General features: G+C 46.1%; 1 protein-coding gene and 1 non-coding gene across 2 annotated transcripts; both read left to right on the top strand.

Moving 5' to 3' along the window:
• The first annotated feature begins 15,813 nt into the window (after positions 1-15,813).
• Positions 15,814-15,951, top strand: LOC119924836. The gene has a single exon (XR_005449523.1). It is a non-coding gene; the product is annotated as a small nucleolar RNA SNORA7 (small nucleolar RNA).
• Positions 15,952-16,491: 540 nt separating this feature from the next.
• On the top strand, positions 16,492-17,454 carry LOC119943787 (olfactory receptor 52D1-like). The gene has a single exon (XM_038764956.1). The coding sequence runs from the start codon at positions 16,492-16,494 to the stop codon at positions 17,452-17,454; it is 963 nt and encodes a 320-aa protein (XP_038620884.1).
• Positions 17,455-17,878: the final 424 nt, after the last annotated feature.

The following is a 17,878-nucleotide window of genomic DNA, read 5'->3' as shown; positions in this document are numbered from 1 at the left end:
TCTCCACATGCTGCAGAAATTCCGATGAGGAGCTATAAGACATTACATTAGCTCTCTCCCCTAGTTATCCACTTTTTTTCTACTACAACTCTTGGCATCTCAAAAGCTAACCTACTCACTGCCTAATTCTCGTGTCTCCCATCTCTGACCCTTTGCTCACTCCCTTCCTCTTTTCTGGAATTCCTTAACCCTTCAAATCTGGCAGATGGCTTCACTCCTCAATTTCAAACTCTTCTAAAATCACATCTCCTCTATTGTAGTCTAATGAGTGCTTAAGTGCCGTACTCTGCACACAGTAAATGCTCAATAAATATGATTGATTGAGGCCTTCCATGATTAATTCTTCTTCCCAGATAAATCTCCTCCTTCTACCACCTTGTCTAACAACTTGGAAAATACAGGCTTTTGTCTAATTTTGTCTAATTATTTAGGCACTGATCATCTAGTTCTGTTGATCATCTTTGCCTCTTCCTTTGCCCCTCTTCCACTGGTTCTCTGCCACGTTAATGCTTATTAATAATAATCAATCAATCGTATTTATTGAGTGCTTACTGTGTGCAGAGCACAGTACTAAGCACTTGGGAAGTACAAGTTGGCAACATATAGAGACGGTCCCTACCCAACAGTGGGCTCACAGTCTAGAATAATAATACTGATAGCATTTATTAAGCACTTACTATATGCAAAGCACTGTACTAAGTGCTTGGGAGGTTACAAGGTGATGAGGTTGTCCCATGGGGGGCTTACAGTCTTAATCCCCATTTTACAGATGAGGGAACTGAGGCCCAGAGAAGTTAAGTGACTAGCCCAAAGTCACTCAGCTGACAAGTGGCAGAGCCAGGACTTGAACTTATGACCTCTGACTCCAAAGCCCGTGCTCTTTCCACTGAGCCATGCTGCTTCTCTAATACCTCCACTAGAGATTGGAAAGGGAAAATTATAGAAGTTAAAATTCAAATCGGGCCATACTGTTTATGACTAGAAACTCTGGTGAAAGGTTTGCTGGGGAAAGCGAACAGATAAAATGAGGATTTGGGATTATCTTTGGATTTCAGTTATTCATGCTGCCCCCTTTCCCACACTGAAACAAGGAGGTGGAGACAAAAACAGCACTAAGAGCTGCAAACAAAAACATGACAACACAACAAGAGTTTGTCTTTGTGTTTGCACAATGTGGCTGGGACTGTGGGTACAGCACTGGTCTTTTAAATCACCTATGTATCCTTGGGTGAATTTCACCATCAGTGGTTTCATCTTCAAGACCGAAGGGCAACTAGAGCTGTCCGATTCCCCTCTGCTTTCACACATATCCATGTATCACACTCTCTCTTGACCCCACTTGCACCATCCAGTTATTGTCCCATCTTCCTTTTTTATGATATTTGTTAAGTGCTCACTATGTGCTAGGCACTGTATGAAGCACTGGGATAGATTATCAATCAATCAATCAATCAATCAATCAATCATATTTAAGGTAATCAAGTTGGACAGAGTCCTTGTCCCACATAGGGTTCACAATCTTAATCTCCATTTTACAGATGAGATCACTGAAGCACAGAAAAGTGGAGTGATTTGCCCAAGGTCACACAGCAGACAAGTGGTGGGATCAGGATTAGAACCCAGGTCCGTCTGATTTCCAATCCCGTGCTCTGTCTACTAGTCCATGCTCTTTCCCTCCTACCATCATCTCCCTCCTACCAATCCTGTCCTAATTCCTCGAATGAGTTGTTGACACCTGCTGCCTCCCCTTCTCCTCCTCCAACTCTCTCCGTGACCCTCTACAATCTGGCTTCCAGCCTCTCCACTCCATGAAAACTGCCCTCTCTAGGTCACCAATCGACCACTTCTTTTCAAATCCAAAGGCCCCTACTCCACCCTAATCCCCCTCGATTCTCAGCTGCCTTCAACACTGAGGACCACCCCCTTTCCCCTGGAAACATTATTTAACCTTGGCCAACACTACTCTTCCCTGGTTCTCCTCCCATCTCTTTGACTGCTCCATCTTGGTCCTTCTTAGAAGGAGTGTGCAGGGTTGGGGAAGGGAGAATAGGAGAAGATGCCCTGGCTGGAGGATGGGAACAGGTGGTGAGAGAGGTGAGAGAGGGGAATGGACAGAGACCTCAGGGCCTGGGAGATTAGGCAAGCAATTATGGACTGAATCAGCCCCCATCATTGCTATGGTAGAAGGTCTGGGGGGTCTTGGATGTCTAATGCTGAGGCCGTGAAGGTAATCACAGGAGAGCCAATGCCTAGGACTTGAATTGGGATTTACTGACCTGGCTGGTATTAGCCTATCAGCTTCCACCAGAACCATACAAGATTCTCAGACTGAGGTGGGTGTGAGTGCGAGTGAATGTGTGGGTGTGTGTGAATGGGAGTTTTGTAAATGTGTGTGTGTGTGTGTGTGTGTGTGTGTGTGTGTGTGTGCATGTGTCTAGGGAAAGCAGAAACACACCTTTCCAGCTAAAGACCCTGAACCCAGAACTTTGCACCAGGCATGATCTCCTGGAATAGAAACCAAGCTCAGACAGGGAGGCAGGCCAGAGTCCTGGGGAGAGAGGGCCTAAAGCCAGGACAAGGGGGGGTCAGGAGGATATGGGGGTCTCCAGGAAGCTAATGGCCCACTCATCTACCAGATGATCAGCAGAGGATCCTCCCATCATCATCAACATCAGCAACCCCAAAAACATTTGTTGAGCACTACCCTGTGGAAGACACTGGGTTTGGCTTCAACCAGGGGAACAAAACACAGACATACAATCTAATGGGAGACACAGGCAGACTGTAACTGTCAAACATAAAACAGACAAAAAAGAGTTAGAGGGAAATGGCAAAAACCCAAATAAGCCATTATTGATGGACCCGGGCTGCTGCTTTAGGGGTTGGGAGAGAGATGTGCCCTTCTTGGGTCTGGGGAAAGAGAGGGGTGATCGCAAATCTGGGAGATGAAATGAAAGTGAAGGGGAATGCTGTTGAGAGGGCATAATTTGATCTCAATTTCTCCCCCTCTGTTCTTACAAAAGTGATACTTTTTTTTCTTTACTAAATTGATGAACAGTGCATAAGGTCACAGCAGTTTGTGGACTTTTCTCGTTTGAGAAATCCAGCAATTGGGCGATTCAATTACCTAGTTAAACCTAAGCAGAATGCTTTATGCTGATTGCTAGCCATCTCTCAGACAACAAGGAGAACTGCATGTGATGGAGTGAAACTTAAAAAGCCAGTGATGTCATGGTTAATTCTGTAGGCAGAAATCCTATTTGTTAAGCAAATCGTGGGGTGGTGAACACTGAAAGCCTTTGAGTTATTATGGGTGGCTTTGTCAAGCCACGCTTAAATTTCAGGTATGGAAAGAGTTTCTGAGCTTGGCTAGCTGCGTTCATATACACAGGAATTAATATTAGGAGCATGGCCTTTTCGTACACATTTACATGTGAAGCCGAATTGCATAGACTCGATACTATTTCTCCCATTTACTTTGAAATTTTCCAAAACCACTTATTTTTTGTTATGCCTGGAGGGCATCATGAAAAATCAATTACTAGAAATGCTGGGTTTGTATGCGTGAACCTGCTTGTAAAAGAAGGTGGATCTGGGCTTTTCTTTTGTATGTAAATGTTTCTTGAGATGCTGACTTGATAGGTGGAACTTAATGCGGTGGGAATGAGTGGCAGGGTGGGGACATTTTTTGATCTTGTTAAACTTAGTGACTTTAGGCTTTTCGTCCAATCAATTTTCCATTGGTGCAGATCCTGTTCACCAAGGGTGCAATTCAAATTCATTTTTGAGCTTAATTCTTTTTCGAAAACAAGTCTTGTGTGACAGCAAATGAGGTACCAGAGCTTTGTAATTAAGTGCAAATTTTTTACCAACCCCCTGCCTCTCCCCCTGGAGTGTTTGTTTGCTTGTTTGCTTGTTTGTTTTATTCACAGGATATTTGTTACTCATTGACTGGGTAGAGGTTATCTTAGAGAAGCAGCGTGGCTCAGTGGAAAGAGCATGGGCTTTGGAGTTAGAGGTCATGGGTTCAAATCCCAGCTCTGACACTTGTCAGCTGTGTGACTTTGGGCAAGTCACTTAACTTCGCTGGGCCTCAGTTCCCTCAAATGGAAAATGGGGATTAAGACTGTGAGCCCCCCGTGGGACAACTTGATCACCTTGTAATCTCCCCAGCACTTAGAACAGTGCTTTGCACATAGTAAGCACTTAATAAATGCTATTATTATTATTATTACGAGACTTTCTCCAAACAATGAAATTCTCCAAAGCCCTGCTATGGGACAAGGAAGATTCAGATGCTGGTGGTATCAAATATTTCTTTCTGCATCACATTTTTAAAAGACATCTATAAGACTGTGTTGAAAATACAATTGAGACATTTTCTTCTTGGCTGGGTCATCACAACACTGTTAAGAAATATTTGGACAGTGTTAACAGCCATTGGAAAATGTTTAGTACATATTTACTATTCTATTTATTTTGTTAATGATGTGCATATAGCTTTAATTCTATTTGTTGCCAACTTGTACTTCCCAAGCACTTAGTACAGTGCTCTGCACACAGTAAGCGCTCAATAAATATGATTGAATGAATTAATGAATGAAGTTGTTCTGACGATTTTGACACCTGTCTACGTGTTTTGTTTTGTTGTCTGTCTCCCCCTTCTAGACTGTGAGCCCATTGTTGGGTAGGGACCATGTCTGTACGTTGCTGACTTGTACTTCCCAAGTGCTTAGTACAGTGCTCTGCACCCAGTAAGTGCTCAATAAATACGACTGAATGAATGAATAAATGTTGAGACGTGCATGCTAAAGTGCTATCCCGTTATAACCAAACTGTGAAATGGCTCAGTGTGAAAGAGCATGGGCTAGGGAGTCAGAGGTCATGGGCTCTAATCTTGGCTCCACCCCTAATCGGCTTTGTGACTTTGGGTAAGTCACTTAACTTCTCTGTGCCTCAGTTACCTCATCTGTAAAATAGGAATTAAGATTGTGAGCCCCACGTGGGGCAACCTGATTCCCTTGTATCTACCCCAGTGCTTAGAACTGTGCTCAGTACATAGCACTTAACAAATACCATTATTATTATTAAGTAAATCTGACAGCAGTATCTATCTGTTTTTTGGCAGAGTAGGAAAGCCTGTAGTGATGGGAACAGAGACAGAGAAGGAGAGAGACAGAGAGAGAGGCAACTCATCCATCTCTTTAATAGTTGAAAACACCAGCCTCTTAGGGTCTGGAGAAGGGTGAGGGTCTGGGACTCTGGAATAAGTTGGGCTCAGTATATTCATTCATTCAGTCATATTTATTAAGCTCTTACTGTGTGCAGAGCACTGTACTAAGCACTTGGGAAAGTACAATACAACAATAAACAGTGACATTCCTGCCCACAAAGAGCTCATGGCCTAGAATAGGGGGAGACAGACTTCAGTACAAATAAATAAAATTACAGATATGTACATACATTTTTTGGGTTGGGAGCGGGGAAGAGCAAAGGGATAAATAAAATTACAGATATGTACATAAGTGCTTTGGGATTTGGTTGGGGGAAGAGCAAAGGGAGCAAGTTTGGGCAAAGCAGAAGGGAGTGGGAGATGAGGAAAAGTGGGTCTTAGTCTAGGAAGAGCTCTTGGAGGAGATGTGCCTTCACTAAGGCTTTGTAGAGGGGGAGAATTAGTTGTCTGATGGATTAGAGAAGGGAGGGCTTTCCAAGCCAGAGGGAGGATGTAGGCTAGGGGTCGGCGGTGAGACAGGCAAGATCGAGGCACAGTGTGAAGGTTAGCACTAGAGGAGAGGCGTGTGGGCTGGATTGTAGAAGGAGAGAAGTGAGGTGAGCTAAGAGGGGGCAAGGTGATGGACTGCTTTAAAGCCAATGGAGAGGAGTTTTTGTTTGCTATGGAGGTGGGTGGGCAACCACTGGAGTTTTTTGAGGAGTGGTGTGATGTGTCCAGAATGTTTTCGTAGAAAAATGATCCGGGCAGCAGAGTGAAGTATGGATGGGAGTGGGGTGAGACAGGAGGCTGGAAGGTCAGCAAGGAGACTGATACAGTAATCCAGGCAGGATAGGATGAGTGATTGTATTAATGTGGTAGTAGTATGGATGGAGAAGAAAGAGTGGATTTTAGTGATGTTGTGAAGGTGGGTGATGCCTCCTTTGAGCAGGTAAACAGTGTGGTTGTTGAGCTGCCCTTTGTTTGTTGCTGAATTGTACTTTCCAAGTGCTTAGTACAGTGCTGTGCATGCAGTAAGCACTCCATAAATACAGTTGAATGAATTAATTAATTAATGGCCCGATCATTGCAGTCCATTGCAGTAATTTCCCCTTTCACAGGGAGAGAGGGAGGGCTCCAGGCTGAATCAGGCACAGCTCCATGGCAGGCTGGCACAGAGCAGTAAGTCCCAGTGTGAGGGATGGAACCCAGTGAAGTTTCCTCATGAGACCCCAGGAGGGAAGGCAGAAGCTATCTCCCCGGGCCAGGCCGGGTTACACCAGATACGACAAACCGGAAGGAGATAAAGGGAAAATAAAACAGCCACATTGCAGGACCTGTTTACAAAAAAACAGGACGCAGCTAACCAAAAAACAGGATACAGGTTAAACCGCAAGGCCACTGTCAGCCTTGTACGTCGCGATTAAATTGTACGCCCTAAGTATCCAGACAATGGAGAAAGGGGATAGTCGGTGGGAGGAAGAGGATGCGTTAGGGCTATAAAAATCGGCTTCGTACAATCAACAAGCGCACTCCCCGGCTGATGCTGTTTGAGCGACGGGGGTAGTGCCCTTTCTCATGAGAAAGAATAAAGACTCTTTCTGATCCTGACCCGGACTCTGATTTGGTGGGTAGAGGGAGCCGCTATCCCACACACCAGTGATTGACGTCCACCTATCTGCTTCTGTGAGTTTGCCAGTGGAGTTACCCTTTCCAAATATCGTGATTTTTCTTGCCCATTTTCCATTGATTTTGCTGCAGAGAAGTAGCGTGGCTCAGTGGAAAGAGCACGGACTTGGGAGTCAGAGGTCATGGGTTCTAATCCCGGCTCCGCCACTTGGCAGCTATGTGACTTAGGGCAAATCACTTAACTTCTCTGTGCCTCAGTTACCTCATCTGTAAAATGGGGATTAAGACTGTGAGGCCCAAGTGGGACAATCTGATCACCTTGTAACCTCTCCAGTGCTTAGAACAGTGCTTTGCACATATAAGTGCTTAATAAATGCTATTATTATTATTATCACTTATTATTAGGGACTGTTTATTTGGCTTCTAATCCTAATGCTGCTTGCGGGCTTTCTCGGTAAATATTTGGTGCTGGTTCTTCTGTGCAAAGGTAGTGGAAGGGTGAGACCAGAGGAAGGAGACGAGGTTCAGAGGAGAGAATGTCCAGAGCAATTTCAGCAAACTCCCAGAACTCCTCTTCCTCTCCTGGAATTGCCACATACCCTGTGGCAAATTCCTGCATCCCTGATCCCCGCAGGGCTCTGGTGCCCACCTCACCCTCTCCAGAGAGGCAGAGCCCTTGCTCCTGTGAGAATCCCCTTGCTGCAGGTCCTCCTCTGGGGCACCTGCAGGACGCTGGCCCTGCCATGGGTCCTGAGAACCATGGGACATTTGGCAGAAGAATAACCCTAAGATGCCAACTGCTGTGGTTGACATATGGTGGCATCAGACACACATGGTGTTGGCATGTTGCTCTGGCCAGGCAGCCCCTCCCACATCTCTGCAAGAACCATTCATTCATTCATTCAATGGTATTTATTAAGCACTTACCATGTGCAGAGCACTGTACTAAACACTTGGGAAAGTACAATTCAACAATAAAGAATGACAATCCCTGTCCACAACGAGCTCACAGTCTAGAGGGGGGAGACAGACATTGATACAAGTAAACAGACATCAATATAAATAAATACAATTACAGATAATAAGCATAAGTGCTGTGGAACTGGGAGGGGGGGAAGAGCAAAGGCAGCAAATCAGAGTGAAGCAGAAGGGAATGGGAGATGAGGAAAAGTGGGGCTTGGAAATGCCCGTATAATGCCCAAAGATGCCCATGCCACATCTAGACTGTAAGCTCTTTGTAGGCAAGGAATGTGTCTGTTTATTATTATATTATACTCTGCCAAGCTCTTAGTTCAGTGTTTTGCACACAGTAACTGCTCAATAAATACGATTGAATGAGTGAATGAATCCCAGGTGGGACCCAGAGGAGGCAGGTGAATTCTGGCATTTTCCAATCACCCAAGACACTCCTTGCCCCTTGCCTCTCCCACCAGGTGTGGGAGAGTTTAAAGAGCTGAATGGTGACTTCACTTTTCTTTCCCAGGCACCTAGACTCTGTTCTCTGTTCCTAGTCCCAGATCCCAGAACTCCTTTCTCAGCTGGGTTCCCCAGATGGGGATACTTGGGAGAGTGTCACCAGCTCCCTGGCCTCCCTCTTCTCCCCCTACTCTCCCTCTCCTCTCTCTCTCCTCTCCAGGGTGGGGTGGAGTTTCCACATATAATCGCCATTATCCGCCTGCAGGAGTCATTCCCACCCTTCAGGATATTGGTGAGACCCTGGATCCCAGGCCCTCTAATCTAGGCTGGATTCCTAATGTCCTGTTTCTGGTTCCTGAGACATCCAAGACTTCAGTTCTCTCCCAGAACTCTCCTTCCTCTCCCAGAACTCTCCTTCCTCTCCCAGGTGAGTCTCTCTTTCTGAGAACCGTGATTTTCCTCACCCATCTCTGGTTGATTTTCATTAGCCTGAGCCTGTTTGTTTGGCTTCTAAGTTCTAATGCTGGTTGTGGACTTTCTTTGTAAATATCTGGCTCCGGCTCTCCTGCCCAAAGGGAGTGAAAGGGTGAGAACAGACGAAGGAGACAAGGATCAGAGGAGAGAATATCGAGCAATTTCAGCAAACTCCCACAATTCCTTTTCCTCTCCTGGACTTCTGGTGTTTGGGATGACATTTGGATACTGGGTATTGCTGCTTCCCTGGGTTGGTACCTGTGGATCAATGGGAGGGGGTCACTGGGAAGGGCTGCCAGGCAGGAAGGCCACCCTGGCATGGTGTCTAGCCGATGCCAACCTCCACTGCAGTCATCGTATTGCTAGCAGCTCCTGGGCTCCTTAGGTCAAGCCCTCATTTCTCCTGCTCCCTTTCCTTTATGCATAACCCTTGCACTTGGATTTGCACCCTTTAAGCACTTGGTATTCACCCTACCCTCAGCCCCACAGCACTTAACTGCACATAACTGTAATTTTTAAAATGTCTGACTCCCCCTCTAGACTGTAAGATTCTTGTGGGCAGGAAACCAAATTTGTTGTAGTGCAGCGTGGTCTGGTGGATAGAGCACGGGCCTGGAAGTCAGATGGACCTGGGTTCTAATCCCAGCTCCACCACTTGTCTGGTGCATGATCTTGGGCAAGTTCACTTAAATTCTATGTGCCTCAGTTACCTCATCTGTAAAATGGGGATTAAGTCTGTGAGCCCCATGAGGGACTGGGACTGTGTCCAACCTGATTAGCTTGTATCTACCCCAGCATTTAATAAAGTACCTGGCACATAGTAAGCACGGATTGCCTCTGTTGCCGAATTGTACTTTCCAAGTGCTTAGTACAGTGCTCTGCACTCAGTAAGCACTCAATAAATATGATTGAATGAATGAATGAATTATCATCATCCCAAGTGCTTAATACAACATTCTGTACAAAGTAAGCACTTGATAAATGACTGATTGGGTCTCTCAGACAACTGCCCAGTCAGGTAGAAGTAGGGAGGAGAGGTTTCTGCCTGGTCCCAGCTCTGGTGCTGATTGCCTTACAAAAATTTGATTTCCCAGATTTTTGTTGGTCCCACATGATACCAGCCTCTCTGGATGACTGGTTCTCCAGTTCCCTCTCTTTGCTAGTTTCTCTTCATCTTTTCAGTCCTCCCGCTCTCTCTCCCAGCTTAGGGCTCCTCCTCTTTCCCACCCTACCACAGTTGAACTCTGGAATACTCCCACCACCCCCAGTATTCCAATTTTTTTCCATCACTTCTCTGCCGTGGGCCTACCCTTCTGTACCCCCTGCTCTGTCTCTGTCTCTCTATTCACTGCCCCCCTTTCTCTAGTGTTTCAATCACCCATTATCAATTAATCAATCACATTCATTGGGCACTTACTGTGCACAGAACACTGTACTAAGCTCTTGGGAGAGAATACAATAAAACAGATTTGGTAGACTTGTTCCCTGCCCACAGGGCACTAATAGTAATTAATAATAACTGTGATATTTTAGTGTTCACTTTGTGCCAGGCACTGTACTAAGCACTGGGGTGGATTAAGGTAAATCAGGTTGGACACAGTCCCTGTCTCATGTAGGGCTCATAGTCTCGCTACCCATTTTACAGATGAAGTACCCGAGGCACAGAGAAGTGAAGTGACTCACCCGAGGTCACACAACAGACAAGTGGTGGAGACAGGATTAGAACCTATGACCTTCTGACTCCCAGGCCCATGCCGCTTACAGGAAAGGGGGGCTAGTCTCTGAGACTCAGCCTCCCCCTGCAGTCACTGCTGCACCCAAAACTCTTCTCCCTGTGGGACTCACTGATGACACCTTCTTCGGTGCAGTCAAGAAGGACACCTCTGACCCCTCATCCCACAGTTGGGTTAGGGAACCCACAGCCTTGGGCTGATCTCTCCCAGCTGCTCAAGATGCCACAGAGCATTTTTACCTCATTCTCAAATGGACCTGAATGTGTCTATCAGCTCTGTAATAGTATTCTCACCCAAGCACTACAGTGCTCTGCACACAGTAAGTGCTCAGTAAACACCATTGCTTGATTGATTGGCTCTTTGCCTTTCACAGGAGCATTTCACTTTCTTGCCAATATGTTTCATTGTAGAAGCAATGAACCCGGCAAGACTTATGGGGCAATAGTGGGTATTTGAAATTTTCTGCTTGCACTCTTGTAGCTCAGCCTGGTTCCAGAGATCTCAAGCAAGGGGTTGTGAAATAGTTACTCCACTTTGGGTCCTTAAGATCCCTCTCTGCTCCTTGCCATCTCACGGCCTTTCTAGGTGTGATAGTATTTATTAAGAGTTTTACCATGTACAGAACACTGGACTAGATGCTGCAGAAGAGCTTGAAGGTTGCAAGTAAACACAGATCCTGTCCACTGAGGGTTTCACAGAAGCCTGGGAGTCAGAAGGACCTGGGTTCTAATCCCAATTCTGCCAGATATCTGCTATGTAACCCTGGACAAGTCACTTCACTTCTCCATGCCTCAGTTTCTTCATCTGTAAAATGGGGATTAAGACTGTGAGCCCTATGTGGGACACGGACTGAGGCAAACCTGATTATCTTGTAACTACCCCAGTGCTTAGAAAAGTGCCTGGCACATAGTAAGCACTTAACAAATACCACAATTATTATTATTATTATTCTCTGGGCCTCAGTTACCTCATCTGTAAAATGGGATTTAAGAGTGTGAGCCCTGGTCGAATCCTGATCCTGGTCCTAGTCTAATCCTGGTCCTGGGTAAACCCTTCATGATCATCTTGATCTTCTAGGCATTCTGCAGTGGTATATGATCCTCATGTCTCTTCCCCACTTCAATCCATACTTCATGCTGCTGCCCGGATTATCTTTGTCCAGAAACACTCTGGGCATATTACTCCCCTCCCCTCCTCAAAAATCTCCAGTGGCTACCAATCAATCTGCGCATCAAGCAGAAACTCCTCACACTGGGCTTCAAGGCTCTCCATCACCTCGCCCCCTCCTACCTCACCTCCCTTCTCTCCTTCTACAGCCCACCCCGCACCCTTTGCTCCTCTGCTGCTAATCTCCTCACCGTACCTCGTTCTCGCCTGTCCCACCATCGACCCCCAGCCCACGGCATCCTCCTGGCCTGGAATGCCCTCCCTCTGCCCATCCGCCAAGCTAGCTCTCTTCCTCCCTTCAAGGCCCTACTGAGAGCTCACCTCCTCCAGGAGGCTTTCCCAGACTGAGCCCCTTCCTTCCTCTTCCCCTCGTCCCCCTCTCCATCCCCCCATCTTACCTCCTTCCCTTCCCCACAGCACAGCACCTGTATGTATGTATATATGTTTGTACATATTTATTACTCTTCTTATTTATTTATTTTACTTGTCCATATCTATTTAATTTTATTTTGTTAGTATGTTTGGTTTTGTTCTCTGTCTCCCCCTTTTAGACTGTGAGCTCACTGTTGGGTAGGGACTGTCTCTATATGTTGCCAACTTGTACTTCCCAAGCGCTTAGTACAGTGCTCTGCACACAGTAAGTGCTCAATAAATACGATTGATGATGATGATCTGATGGTCTTGGGAGGGAACGACTTCTGGGTGAGACTGGGCAGACAAGGATGGGAAACAGGGTGACCTAGTGGACAGAGTGTGGACCTGGGAGCCAAAAGAACCCGGTTTCTATGCCACTTGTTGGCTGTGTGACCTTGGGCAAGTCACTTAACTGCTCTGGGCCTCAGTTCCCTCACCTGTCAAATGGAATTAAGACTATGAGCCCCATGATGGACATGAACTGTGTCCAACCTAATTATCTTGTATCTATCCCGGCACATAGTACAGTGTCTGCCACATAGTAAGTGCTTAACAAATACCATTTAAAAAAAGTCTGGAGGAGTGTAGGCTGACAGGAGACAGGCTCGAAGTTTACAACACTTTGAGAAATATGGATGATGTAAGCATGGAATTGGGGTTCACCAGATCCCACAGTTCCAGGATGAGGGGATCCTGCTGAAGTTCAAAAGTGGTTGATTCAAAACCAATCAAAGGAAGCACACCGTCACTCAGTAGGTGGTAAGAGAATAATAATAATAATAATAATAATGGTATTTGTTAAGTGCTTACTATGTGCAAAGCTCTGTTCTGTTCTAAGTGCTGGAGAGGTTACAAGGTGATCAGGTTGTTCCACGAGGAGCTCACAGTTTTAATCCCTATTTTACAGATGAGGTAACTGAGGTACAGAGAAGTGAAGTGACTTGCCCAAAGTCACACAGCTGACAGTTGGTGGAGCTGGGATTTGAACCCATGACCTCTGACTCCAAAGCCCATGCTCTTTCCACTGAGCCACGCTGCTTCTCCTAATCCATTAAGTAATAGTATTTAGGGAGTGCATACAGTGTGCTGAGTACTATTCTTAAGCAGAGCTCAAGCTGCTAGGTTGCTTTTTTGTGAAGCAGCATGGTGTAGTGGATAGCACACAGGCCTGGGACTCAGAAGTTCATGAGTTCTAATCCCAGCTGTCCCACATGTCTGCTGTGTCACCTTGTGCAAGTCACTTCACTTCCACTGTGCCTCAGTTAAAATGTAAAATGGGGATTGAGACTGTGAGTCCTGCCTGGGACAGGGACTTGTATCCAAGCTGATTTGCTTGTATTCACCCCAGTGCTTAGTACAGTCCCTGGCACATAGTAAGCGCTCAACAAATACCACAGTTTTGTTATCATTATTATACCACTGGACTAAGTGCATGGGAGAGTACAGTAAGAAGAAAGACAGGATCCCTGTCCTCTCTCAAGTGCTTCATACAGTGATCTGCGCATACTAAGTGCTCAATAAATACCACCGAATGATTTATAATCTATTTGGGGAGGCAGACACTGATAAACCTACCAGCGGGAGGAAGAAGGAAAAGAGGATACATCAACCAATCGATGCTATTTTTTGAGCTCTTTCTATGTACAGAATACTGTACTAAGTGCTTGGGAGAATAAAATAGAGTGGAATTGGTGGTGGCGTTCTCTGCCCACAACAAATTTACTGTAGAGAGATTGATGAGCAAGTGCTTAAAAAGTAGGGTATGCAAGATATATGTCTACATGTAAGTGCTATAGTGTTTGGGAGTAACCAGTTGTGTAGGTGGCACAGAAGTGCTGAAGAGGAAATTGAGGGATATAATCTGGGGAGACCAGATCTCGCCAATGACCCCTAGCCCATATCCTGGAACACCCTCCCTCCACAATTCTGATAAACAATGACTCTTCCCTCCTTCAAAGCCTTATTGAAGGCACATCTCCTCCAGAAGGCCTTTCATGACTAAACCCCTTAGTCTCTTCTCCTAATTCTGCTCGCTCTGACTTATTCCCTTTGTTTTTCCCCTCTCCCAGTTCCACAGTACTTATGTACATATCTATAATTTACTTATTTATATTAATGTAAATATATGTATTTATAAATGTACAAATATACATTGTATAAATGTATATTTATATACATTTGTGTATATATATATACATACATATATATATGTGTACATATATACACACATATATACATGCATACATATATACATTATATGTATATACATATAAATGTATATGTATATACAATGTATATTTATACAATGTATACAATGTATAAATATACATTCTCTAAATGTATATTTAGAGAAGCAGCGTGGCTCAGTGGAAAGAGTCCGGGCTTTGGAGTCAGAGGTCATGGGTTCAAATCCCGGCTCCGCCAACTGTCAGCTGTGTGACTTTGGGAAAGTCACTTAACTTCTCTGTGCCTCAGTTACCTCATCTGTAAAATGGGGATGAAGACTGTGAGCCCCCCATGGGACAACCTGATCACCTTGTATCCTCCCCAGCGCTTAGAACAGTGCTTTGCACATAGTAAGCGCTTAATAAATGCCATTATTATTATTGTTATTATTATTATTAATGTCTGCCTCTGCCCCCCTCCTCCCCCACCCACCGCAAGACTGTAAGCTCACTGTGGGTAGGGAATGTGACTGTTTATTGTTACATTGTACTTTCCCAAGTACTTAGTTCAGTGCTCTGCACACAGTGAGTGATCAATAAATATGAATTAATGAATGAATGAAATGAATCAGGGAAGGCTTCTTGAAGGAGTTGTGACTTCAGAAGTGCTTTGAAGAGCAGGGGGATGACATGAAGATGATAATCAATCCTACAGTAGGCTTTGAAGGTAAAATGATGTCAGCAAGCTCATGAAGGGTTTGAATAAATTTATGGATGAGCAATCCAAAATGGATCACTAAGGGAAATGTTAGGGATGAAGATGGGAAAGTTAGGGATGTTGGATAGTGTCCAGGGGGTCTCTGGGGTCTCTCTCTGAGACAGTGCCTGGGCTGGGTGGATCATTTATCTCACCCAGTCAAATGATACTATGTGGAAAGCACTGTGATAAATGCTGGGTTAGAAACAATACAATCAGCCCTGACACAGTCCCTGTCCCTGAAGGGGCTCACAGTCAAATGGGGAGGGAGATTCCCCTGTTTTACAGATGAGGAAACTGAGGCATAGAGAATTTAAATGGGCAGGGAATGTGTCTGTTTACTGTTATTGCACTCTCCCAAGTGCTTAGCACAGTGCTTTGCACACAGTAAGTGCTCAGTAAATACAATTGAATGGATGAATGAATGAAGTTGACAGATGGCCAGTCTGTTCCCTTTTTGTTAGCCTCACAGCTGCTCAGGATTCCTTAGCTGCTTTAAAGAGGGCTGAGGAGCTCTCGGTAGCCCTGGGGATACATCCCCTTAAGACTCTGAGGCCTCTGTGGGCAGGGATTGTCACTGTTTATTGTTATATTGTACTTTCCCAAGCTGCTCTACAGTGCTCTGCACACAGTAAGTGCTTAATAAATACAATTGAATTGAACCCCTCCAAGCTGATCTTGCCCACCCAAACAGACTCTGAGGTTTAAGGGTTTGTTGATGGACCACACCATTTCCAGATACTGCAGGGTCAATAACCACTAAGACAGGAAGCCAAGAGGAATGGTGGTGTTCACAGACATGGATTTTAGATCAGTGCACTCATTACGGACTTTAGTAGAGTGTCTGGCCCCCTCTCAGAGTCACACCTGGAGAGTTTCCAGTACTCTTCCAGTCTCGATTACAGGAGGGAGAGTCAAGCAGAGGCCTACCCATTTCATTCCTAGCTTGGGCAGTGGCTAGCAAGTGGAAGGCAATCTGCTATAAGTCAAAACTCCCCTATGCTGGGCAGCAGTGGCATGGGAGAGAGTCGAAGGTGGAGACTCAAGTTTACTGGACGGAAGGAGACAGTGGTCAACCACTTCTGTATTTTTACCAAGAAAACTCTTTGGATACACAACCAGGATGATTGCAGATGGAGGCGGGGCATTCTGGGAGAGATGTGTCCATAGTGTTGCTATGGGTCGGAGATGAGTCGACAGTATAAGACAAGACAACACTGCCTGGTAAATAGTAAACGCTTAACAAATACCATAAAAAAACGGAACTTACAGTCTACACAGGGAGACAGACATTAAAATAGATTTAGGGATGGGGAAATAGTAGGGTAAAAGCATATCAAAGTAAGTAGTAAAGTGCTTAAGGGATACCCAGTCAAGTGCAGTGATTAAGGATTTCTGCTTTATGAGGAGGGAAATAAACAGTCCTTAGTGGGAAGTGAGAATGTTACCCTTCTGAGCCTGGTCCTCCGCATTCCCAGGGCCCAGACCTCCCTCGGTCAAAGGAGACGGAACCATCAGACTGGCACGATGGTGACTATCAACTGGACAAGCCTCCACCCCTCCACCTTCATCCTGCTTGGTATCCCGGGGTTGGAGTCCGCCCACATCTGGATCTCCATCCCCTTCGGCCTGGTCTACCTGATGGCCCTGCTGGGGAACTGCATCTTTCTTTGCCTCATTAGGACGGACCCTGGGCTCCACCAGCCCATGTACCTCTTCCTCTCCATGCTCTCTGCAGTAGACTTGATGCTCTCCACCTCTACTTTGCCCAAGCTACTCAGCCTCTTCTGGTTCAACGATGGGGAGATCTCCTTCGAAGCCTGCCTCACCCAGATGTTCATGATCCACTTGCTCTCCATCATGGAGTCTGGGTTCTTCCTGGCCATGGCCTTCGACCGCTACGTGGCCATCTGCCACCCGCTGAGACACTCTGCCATCCTGACCCACCCGGTCGTCGGGGGCCTGGGGTTGGTTGTAGCCTTCCGCGGGGTGCTTCTGCTTACCCCCTACCCCTTCCTGCTCAGGTGGCTTCCCTACTGTAGGACCAACATCATCGCCCACACCTACTGCGAGTTCATGGCAATCATCAAGTTGGCCTGTGTTGAGACCATGGTCATCCGGGCCTATGGCCTCATGGTCGCCTTCCTTTCCAGCGGGCTGGACTTCCTGCTGATCATCTGTTCATACATCCTAATTCTCCGGGCCGTGTTCCACCTCCCCTCCAAGGATGCCCGGCTCAAGACCCTGGGGACCTGCAGCTCCCACATCTGTGTCGTTCTGCTCTTCTACTTTCCGTGCTTCTTCTCCTTCCTCACACACAGGTTTGGCCACCAAATCCCCCGCTACATCCACATCTTCGTGGCCAACATCTACCTCCTGGTCCCCCCCATGATGAACCCCATCATCTACGGGGCCAGAACCAAAAGCATTCGTGAAAGGGTCATCAGGGTCCTTATCTCCAAAAGGATTCCAATCTTCACCCAGTCATGACAGCTCTGTTGGCAAACCTGGGATGTCACAGGCTTCCCCGTGCCCCACTCCTTTTCCAGGTATTTTCGGTTTCCTCCTCGGGGACCCAATTCCCATGTGGTCTCCTCTCAAGGCTGAAGCTGAGGCCTTTTTCACCTTCTCTGTGGACAAAAATATCTTCCAGCCTTGATTTGTGTTGTGGCCTCCTCTTCACCAACACTGCCAAACCTGTGCCTATAGTGAGGATCACTTCTTTTTTTTTTCATGGTAATTGTTAGGTGCTTAGTATGTATCAAGCACTGTTCTAGAGACTGGCGTAGATGCAAGTTTGTCAGGTTGGATACAGTCCCTCTCCCACATGTCGCATAGTGCCGCCTGCAAACAGTGTGGCCTAGTGGATAGAGCCCAGACTGGGGTGTCAGAAGGACCTGGGTTCTAATTCCAC

The sequence above is a fragment of the Tachyglossus aculeatus genome, chromosome 2 (genome assembly GCF_015852505.1).
Source record: "Tachyglossus aculeatus isolate mTacAcu1 chromosome 2, mTacAcu1.pri, whole genome shotgun sequence".
In the NCBI taxonomy this organism is placed as follows: domain Eukaryota; kingdom Metazoa; phylum Chordata; class Mammalia; order Monotremata; family Tachyglossidae; genus Tachyglossus; species Tachyglossus aculeatus.
This window is presented reverse-complemented; position numbering and strand designations above follow the sequence as displayed.